General features: G+C 41.7%; 1 protein-coding gene across 1 annotated transcript in view; it reads right to left on the reverse strand.

Annotated features, from left to right (window-relative positions):
• Positions 1-9216, reverse strand: part of slit3 (slit homolog 3 (Drosophila)) — a 269236-nt gene extending 260020 nt beyond the window's left edge. Inside the window, 1 exon segment of the mRNA XM_051072519.1 lies at positions 8388-9216. Coding sequence (XP_050928476.1) covers positions 8388-8578 — 191 coding nt within the window. The 5' untranslated portion in view covers positions 8579-9216.
• Between the last annotated feature and the right edge of the window lie 276 nt (positions 9217-9492).

Genomic DNA, 9492 nt, shown 5'->3' on the forward strand with positions numbered 1-9492 from the left:
TGTCTAGAATGCTAACAAATGCTAAAAGAAACTAAACACAAAAGTAGGAGAAATTCTTTCCCCAAAAAAAGAGATGAAAGGCAAGAGTACAGGAGCAACAAAGAAGAGCAGAGACGCTGACAAAGGAACCATTAGTCAGTAAAATATTTTCCCTACAGCAGCCTGAAGGACGCTCATTTTCACACCATGAAGGGGAATCCTCTCTGAATAATGCACAATACCTGCACTTTAGTTCTTGTCATATTTCAGCTTTAAACCCATTTTCATCCCTTTATATCTTCTCATTCTTCTCCACCTTACTTCTCTGTCTTTTAAATTATTTTGTTAATGCATCTTTCACATTCAGTACCCCGGACTGATCAGATTTTGTTGAAATCTGTGGGTGTAACATGTCTCCTCTCTGTGTTTCATCATGTACTGCTTTGTTTTCTGTCTGTCACAATTTATTTCGCTCTTCTTCATAGTCTCTATTCGATGTTAATGCCACTCAACCTCAGGAAATTCATAGTTTGGTGTTGCTGTTAACCACGCAGGCTTGACCACATTAGGGAGTCGCCTGCAAGCATCCCTTTCTTTTAGAGTCACGAGCCAGAAGGGCTGTAAACCAGCACTGTATTTGGTTAGCTCTTTTCTTTGCTGGAGTTTATAGGGCTGCATTGCGTTTGTCTAGATTTACTACTGCTGTACTGTAAGCGAATAGTGTAGGGGTGGTGGGGTGGGGGGTAATTTGGCCACTGAGAGGCCACTTGACAAGAACAGGGCCTACTGCTTCCTCAACAGAGGCCAAGTCAGAAAAAAAACTAGTGAGTGAACGAGAGGGTAAGAGAAAGAGAGAGGTTAAGATGAATGAGAGACTGAGAAAGAGAGTGAATGATAGAGACAGAGCTTGAGAAAGACAGAGAGCTGGAGAAACACACACACATGCACAGTGCACTGACCAGTTCCTCCATAGGCATCCAGCCTAACATAAACTGTCTGTCACACTGAGCTCAGCTGAACATTGGACCAAAAACGAACAATTGTGGTGTAAGTCACACTCATACTGTACACACATATTGCATGCACTGCCACATTTGCACAAATAAACACAAATACGCACACACACGCATACACCAATAGTGGAGGTACACGCAGAAACACACACTGAGAAAAGAAAGCCCCAGCAGTAGGGATATAATGTGTTGCTTTGGTGACAGTGGCCTAACAAAACAGTGGCATAGCTTGTTAACATCAAACGACTCAGAGCGTATTACACACACACACACTCATACACACAAACCAAGAGTGGCGTTTCAGCATGACACACACTCTGAAGTCCTCTGGTCTGATGGCTTCTGTTTCAGCAGAAAGTCACAGAAGGTCATTCGTGACTCGGGGTAGTTTCTATGTGACACAGACTCTCTCTCTCGTTATATGTCAAAGTTTCCATCTACAACCAATTGCATGTTTAATCCAGTGAAAGCATGAGAGTGTACTGTGCCTGTGCTTGCCTAATGATGAGTGCGAGCTGTATGTGTGTGGCTATATGTGTAAATTTTCCTATGTGCTTCCATGCAAATATATATACACAATATATTTTAATTTGGATTATGAATGTACTTTTTTCGCATGTGTGTGTGCTCTTGAACTATCTTTGAGAAGACCTTTTTTTAGACCTTGAGGGTGAGGATATTTTTGGAGAGTGAGGGCATTTTGGCTGGTCCCCACTACTTCAAAGGGTTGTTTGAGGGTTAAAGAAAATGTTAGTTTCATACAACCTGGGTCTTATTTTAGTAGTTTTGGCCATCAAATCATCATTCCTATCTGTAATAATAACACTCTAGACATCAAGTTAATTGCGGAGATCTTGTAACATGGTGTCATTGCTAAAAAGCAAAAAAAGCAAAAGAGCACATGCAGCAGGCAATCATACAGGTCTTAAGCCAAACCCCAGGTTAGCAAAACTTAACTTTGAAAAGAAAATGAAGGCAAACTGTGAAATAATGACCTAAAGTGTTCGCTGCAAACATCCATCACAGTTAAGAGGCCTTCTTTGTGGTCCAACTTTGACCTACCATACTTTCAGTACTTGGAAATACACAGTTTTTCTGTGCAAAGAGGGTTTTCAGGTGTGATCACTTCCCATTTATCCTCCAAAATAAATTGTTTTAGATAATCTGGCTAACTGTAGGCTTGTTTACGACCTGTCCGATCATCTGACCACTCATTTCTTGTCTTTCCAGGAGCAATGTTCCCATGTCACGGCGATTACTTTTGTATAATATGATGGGATGTCTAAATGTAATAAGAGATGGAAACAATAGCCAAACTACAACAGTTACACTCCAGTTGTAAAAAAACAAAACAAAAAAAAAAACATATTTTTTCTTTAAAGTTCAAGTTTAGAATTAGGCTGGGTTGGGGTTTGGCATAGTTGAAATGGTTAGGGATAGGAATGCATTATGTCAGTGAGGGTCCCCACAAGTGCAGTGTAATTATGTGTATATTCATGCATAGTTTTAAGAATGCAATCATATGTCTACATACATGTGCTTGATTTTCCATGCATATGCCAGGGAGTGTGTGCACCTCTTTGCCTGTGTGCCTTTGTCTGTGTGTGAGATGTGAATGCAGTATGTGTGTGACTGTGTATGTTTTAATGTAGCATCCAGCTTGCTTCGTTTCCCAGAAGGGCAGTGCCCACTGTCAGTGCCAGCTGGCTGCCTCTCTGGCAGACTGAAAGTCATTATATAGAAAGGTCAACTGCCCGCACACTGGAGAAACTTGTGGAGGAGAATATCACCCACTGACCTAGAACTGGAGCCTAAATACCGGTTACCCTCACTTGTGCCATTTGGCATACCATAACTGAATCAAACATAGTTGGAAGGGCACAAAATTGTCACCGCGAGATGGCCACAGATGATAGGCGTGACATAAAGAGGCTGTTTGAGAACAGCAAGCTTACTGCGGTTTTTACTTATTAGTTTAGACTTGTCTGCTATAGCAATAACACTCGGCTGCTCCTCAGATGTATTACATCACCATCATACCCACGATAACAGTAAAGAACACTCTTCATTGAATGATGGCTTTTATTCAACAGTTACCAAACATGTGTGCTGACTGAAGCGTTCCTCAAAGTAGCGAACGTATACAGAAATACTGCACAAACAAAATACATCACTAATTAGCTCCCTGGTTTCCACAAATGTTGGCGAAGTACCAATACAGCATGGTTAGCAGAGATTCATGGGAATTGTAAAAACAGTAGGAATGCGTCTTTGACTTATCAGACTTTTTGGGTGTGGGTACCAGTTGTATACAATATTATTCGTAATGACTTCAGGCAAACGCTCAGGCCACAACTGAAAGGAGCTGGGCCAAAACTGACGTGAGAGCAGAGTTCCTCAGTGATTACAGATTGTTCTTGATCCAATCAATTTATTCTAAATTTAGGGGACGGGAACTGTGACAGCACAAATTAGGCAGTCTGCTGCATACACAGGTTAGGACCAAGGTATTCAAAAATCACACATACTGTTGTGCGCGCACACACACACACACACACACACACACACACAAAGATTCCAGTCCCACCATGGAATGCTGTTTCATAGCTGAGGGTGTGGTGGTTACAGCGTCCACTGACCAATCAACACTAAGCTTTGATAAGAGCCAGAAGCAAAGGCTGGAACGTGTGTGCCCGTTCTACTCGCAGAAACGCACACACTGACTGATGCTCGCACACACATATACCCACGCACACATACAGCGGCAGGATCCAACAGTTGTGCACACCAAAGTAGGTTGGCATGCTGAGGGGAAATGGGAGCTGTGAAAACTTGACTGGAGAGATGCTGCTTGCAAACTCAAGGTGTGTATGTTGAAGGGGGAGTTGGAGGTCAGAGAATGAGTGATGGAGGTACGGAGTAGGCAAGGGAGAGGGAAAGATTGCAGGAAGAGAGCGAGAGATGCAGGAAGGAGAAACAAAGTTTGGGTAAAGTTGGGAGGGGAAAGAAACACAAAGACAGAAAAAAAGCCAGACGAGGCTAGAGAAAGTAGAGAAGGTGTTGCTCATAAAATTCTTGCCAAAACTTCCTCAAAATACCGTTAGCAAGGGAACAGAGAAATAGGCAGTTAAAATCAGAGTTGGTTTGTGTAAAATTGGATCTGGAAGTTTGCCGTTTCCAGCAGTGAACTCATTCAACTAAAAACACAGACATCAAAACACACATACTCAGTTTGACATAAAGCACATAAAGATGTGATCATGTATAACCTTGATAGAGCTAACACAAGTACATTTTTAAAAGTATACAATCACGCACTACATCCATACACACACAGCTTAATACAAAAATTTCCTGATTGCAACTCAACCAATTGAAGGCCCCCTCTAGAGTTTACTGCATTCAATTTCCCCACATTTCACAGCAGTCAGGGCAACAGTTCGGAATTTGCAGTTCTAAAAATCAACATTCCAGGGTGTGTGTGTGTGTGTGTGTGTCTACGCGTTCCCTGTAGGGCAGGTGTGAATTGGACCCGAGAGAGAAAAGCCGTCCCTGTTTTCCAATTCATTTTACCCAGCCTCGTTAAGCCTGTTAAGCCTCCCCCCAAAACCCTCCACTCAAATTAGATGCAAATGAGGTCTCAAGTGGCTTCCCAAGGAGGACATTACGGAATTGACTGGCCTGAGGTAATCTGCCAGGCTGCCTGTGTGTTCGTGTGTGTGTGTGTGTGTGTGTGTGTTTGTGTGTTGAGTGAACAGTTGAGGCCACCAGTGTTTTTCTCTCGTTAACCTTTCCAAATGCTCTGTTTACAATAGTGAAGAAAATGGGGCTTTAAAATAGATTCTGTAGTTATGACAGGTGGACTCTGGCTCTGAATGTCAAGCTCATGCTTTACTTCCAAATGTAGAAGAAGTGAACTGGATTCAAGTTATATACTGTGTGTAATAAAGAGAGTAAGCAGGGACTAGCTCTGAAGTTTAAAGGACCACGCTGGCGGTTTTCATGCTTTATAGTGCCAGTCATTTTCCATCCTGATTGATTTCCTTCCATCTAAGCAGCGAGTCCGAAAGTCTACCAATGTATACTTTTCCGGTGCCACTATATCTTACTTAAGCTATTTAATCATGAATCCCTGTACTATATTGTTGTACCCAATTTCCCTTGACCTGTGTCATGTACTTACTCACTTAACAGTGATTCTCTACATTTGTTTTCAGTAACCTCCATAGAGTCTGTCTGAATTTGTCTGATTCGGTACATGTGGCTCACGAGTGATAAAGAGAACAGCAGAGCAGTAGCACAAAAAGATTTTCCACTGAAGATATGGTGAAAGTCTCGTCCCTCACTCAAACACCACATGTCTTGTGGTCTTGTTGCAATGCATTCTGGTATGGTCAGACTACTGTAGATTTTCATGGATTCGATTGAACAGTTCTACAATAGGGGAGTCTTGAAAGAAACTTCTGCCATTTGAGTTGTGAAACTACCAATATTTCAGCATGAGACACAATTGAGCAACTATTCGGAACAGAAATGCATTAGTATTTTTCATAGTGGTATTTGTAACTATTATGAATCTAAACTGATTTAAATGTCAGTGAAGGAGAAGGCTACAAACTTTTCAGAGCCATCATTCAAGCCACCAAGGCGAGCATTTAATACTGAGAATGTAAGTTTTCAGTGTTCACTGTTCTTTTGAGCCCACGTGTCCTTCTGCAGTTTTACAGACCAAATTGATGCATACCAATGTCCAGCCAGTTACCTCAACACTGCAACATTGCACTGCCTTTGAACGTTAAGAACATCCTGCTGCCAGGAAACTTCTGAAATAACAGATTAAATAAATTTAAATATATTTGTGACTCTGAGTTTAATGTTGATTGCCAGTTTTTGTTGCCATGAATAGTTAATTTATACCCTAACACTGACAAAGTTATAACAAATGTCAGATTAACCATTAGCATTACATCACTTGGCAGTGGCAAAATAATGATGAGCTTATAAATGTTATGAGAGATATGAGAGATAGATTTAACCCCTGTTACAGTTTTTTCCATCTGACTTTTCTACATTAAGTCATTACGATTGAAAATATGCTCCATTTGGGAAAAAAGGTCTTATAGAATCATTGATAATGGAAATCTTTAACAAAAGTTGATTTTTAGAGAACTTGAAGGCAAACCTTTACACACTGGATCTTAATAATTTCTAAACTTTTAAATCGTAAAGTTAAGGAAGATTTTGGGTCTCTTTTTTTCCCCTACTCATACCATAACAAACTTAGCACTTTTGTTACTAGAATCGGATGTCCACATGGACTTTATCCCAGCCGTCAGACCCAAATCCCTGCTCACTGTAATAATGCTCATCTCTCTTCCCTAAAAAGTTTCCCATCTGCCTTAACCTTTAGAACTGGAATCTCATCCATTTTAATGTTTCCCATCTCAGACTCCCTAAAATATATCTGCAGAGAGAAAGGGAGATGAAAGCAGGCAGAGAGGGAGAGAAAGAGGAGAGGAAAGGAGCAACTCTTGGCTAAAGTCACAGCTGAAACACTGACCTGGATAAATCAGGGAAACATAAACACATAGTTTCTAGACTGAAGGCAGTGGGAGGAGATGCTGCTACCCCAAATATACCACCCCAGGGATCCCAGCGAGAAGCAGGGGACCCCCTTATCCCACCTCCCCATCACAGCCTGCTCTAATTATTTATTTTCCTTGGGTGTAAATGTCTTCTGGGGATTGCTGTGCAAAAGCCAGCAGGTCCTTGGAGGTCAAAACAGCCCACTGGGATGGAAGAAGTATGGGGTTCGTTGTTCACACTCGCACATACATACGTAAGAAACACAATCATGCTAGCCAGCGCAAACATGCAAACACCAAAATACAAATATACGCATGTAAACAAACACATAAAATAGTGAAAATGCACGCACACATGCAAATCATATGTTCGTATCAGCCGGTACCCCCCACATCCACACACACACACACACCACACATTTACAAACACGGCCCCCCACTTCCCTGTGTGCAGTCTACTGATTGTGTTTGTTGTCTCAGGGCTAGGTCTGTTGTTGATTCCCTGCAGGGTTTTTGGCTGCTTTGTTATCACGCATAATCGCTTCCATACCTTAACAGCATAGGTGTGTGTTTGTGAGTGCATGTGTGTGGCTGCAGGGGTGTATACGTGTCAAGATCAGCTAGAGGTGGCAGCAGCGCCTGTCAGAGGTCTGTCTCTGCCTTAGGAATGAATATCATTTAAACACTAACTGTGAACAGGTTCAAAAAATTAACTGCAAGTAATTCTTTAGGAGTAAAATCATTGTTTAGGATTTTACAAAAATCACTGAGGATCTAGCTCAACTTTAGGAACCTGAGAAAACTGGAAAAAACTTTAGAAAGTCTTACTGCCAGTGGAGAGCAGAAGAATATAAAAAGATTTAGGAGCTCACAGGTTCTTCTCGCCTTTCGTTTTGACCTTTTTAGGAACTTAAATAGTCTCTCTAAATGAGTAGTCTCTGCTCCAGGACTGTTTTCTTAACTGCCTCCATTCATTGGGGTCACTGGTGAATTTTAGGGCAGTTTCATGTGCACCATCTATTAAGTGTGTAACCAAGGTGGTTGCAATATTATGCTTTCAATCAGGATGGATACTTGCAACTCCTCCTTGGAAACTACCCCATGTTTTGGTGGTGCATTATTTTCCAATTTATCAACCTCCAAGGTTTGAAAAGCCTTCACCCATTTAAATTAATTAAATCCCAACTAAATTAGCCTTCTGTAGACATCCATAGGGAACTTTACCCCATTTTTTTTCTAATTTATGGCAACACAACTGATAAAAGTTTCTCGGCTGTGCAAACTGATGTAAATTGACCAATAGGGTAGGATTTTCATGCAAAATAAAACCACTGATGAATGTTGCTCTGAAAATAAAATGGACTGTTTGCTGTGTAATGATCACTGGCTGCAGGTCAGAGTTGGAATGCCTTTCTATTTTAATCACTCAGTAATAGCCTGATGAAGGATGAATGCAATTGTAGTACTGATTCATGACAAAACCCTACATCTATGCATTTAGTGACGTTAGGGAGCAGGTGACTGGAACCGTTAAAACGTATAAAGAAGTTTCCAAGAATAAGTTTAAGCGTAGTTTAGTAGGTCCAGTCAGTCGTGATTTCATCACTTAGATATCCAACACTTCTCAATATTAATCTCTGACGAAAATATTTTCATGGCTGGTTAAGTTTTACATGTATTGTGCGCAAAGAGTATATAAAGGGGAAAAAAAGGGCGCATCATAAGGTCACAGGGCAGTCTATGATGATGTTTAGGAAAGATGATGAAACTACAAGTATATTTGCCTAAAGTGTAATGAAATGCCACTTACAGGCGCTCGGCATTCCTCGGTATTCCTTTAGGCACGGTCTTCAAACCCAGACCCTGGCAGTCCACATGCGACCCGGAGCAGCTGCACTTGTGTGGGCATCCATTCACCGAAGCAACGCACACCAGCAGCGCGAAAACCAGAGCCCAAACCCGGCACAGCACAGCCCGCTTCTCCGGCCCGGTCGGAGGCATGATATCCACTGAATTTACTTCCAAACCGAAGTTAATTGAATATCCGCGGGGGGGGTGAAGTAAATGCTGTTGAAGTACGGATCCCGAAAAAGGTCAAGAGAGGCCGTTCGACTTGCGGTAGAAATTAAAAAAAAGAAGTGATGGAAGCCGAAATAAAATTAAGTCCGCTGTTGCAGAAGTTCACCAAAGTTTCTCTCAAGAGACTCGATCAGTCAGAATCTCCTTAAAACGCTGCCTTGCCATTGAAGAAAAGAAAGAGAAATGAGAATCTGGATGTGACACTTGCAAATACAAAGTTTTCTTTTAAAACATCTAACGTCACTAGCGTCACTCAGCTGGATGCGTAAAAGTCTTCCCAAATGCTCCCCATTCACAAACTCCCCGTAGAAGAAGTTATCCGCCTGACTCTTAAACTTTCCAAGGTGAAAATGTTCAGCTGGGGTGTAACCTCCTTCCTGGGAACATCCCTCCGCTGCCAGGGACTTTAAAAAGTGAGAGTTGCTGAGGAGTTGTAATCAGAAAAAAAAAGTTGAGAGAGCAGAGGCGCAACACACACTGGTACGCCTGGAGGTTGTGAGAGAGGCAGACAGATTTGTACTTAGGTTTCCCCCCCAAATCCTCTCTCTCTCTCTCTCTCTCTCTCTCTCTCTCTCTCTTCCTCCCTCCCTCCCCCCCTCTGTTGATGTCACCAGAAAAGAGAGTAAAGGAGGTCCACAAACTTCCACTTGTCCCTTATCGCTCTGTACAAACTCGACTACTTTCCCACACACGAGAAAAAAAAAATCCAAACTCTCAGTCCATGGCAGCAGTGTACATATTTTAGTTAATTTCCCAGCAACTCTTTTATCATATATCATCTTAATGATCTTCTTTGTGATCATTTATTGGTTTTGAGTCATATCTCCACATACCCT

Source organism: Lates calcarifer, linkage group LG8 (assembly GCF_001640805.2).
Source record: "Lates calcarifer isolate ASB-BC8 linkage group LG8, TLL_Latcal_v3, whole genome shotgun sequence".
NCBI lineage: Eukaryota > Metazoa > Chordata > Actinopteri > Centropomidae > Lates > Lates calcarifer.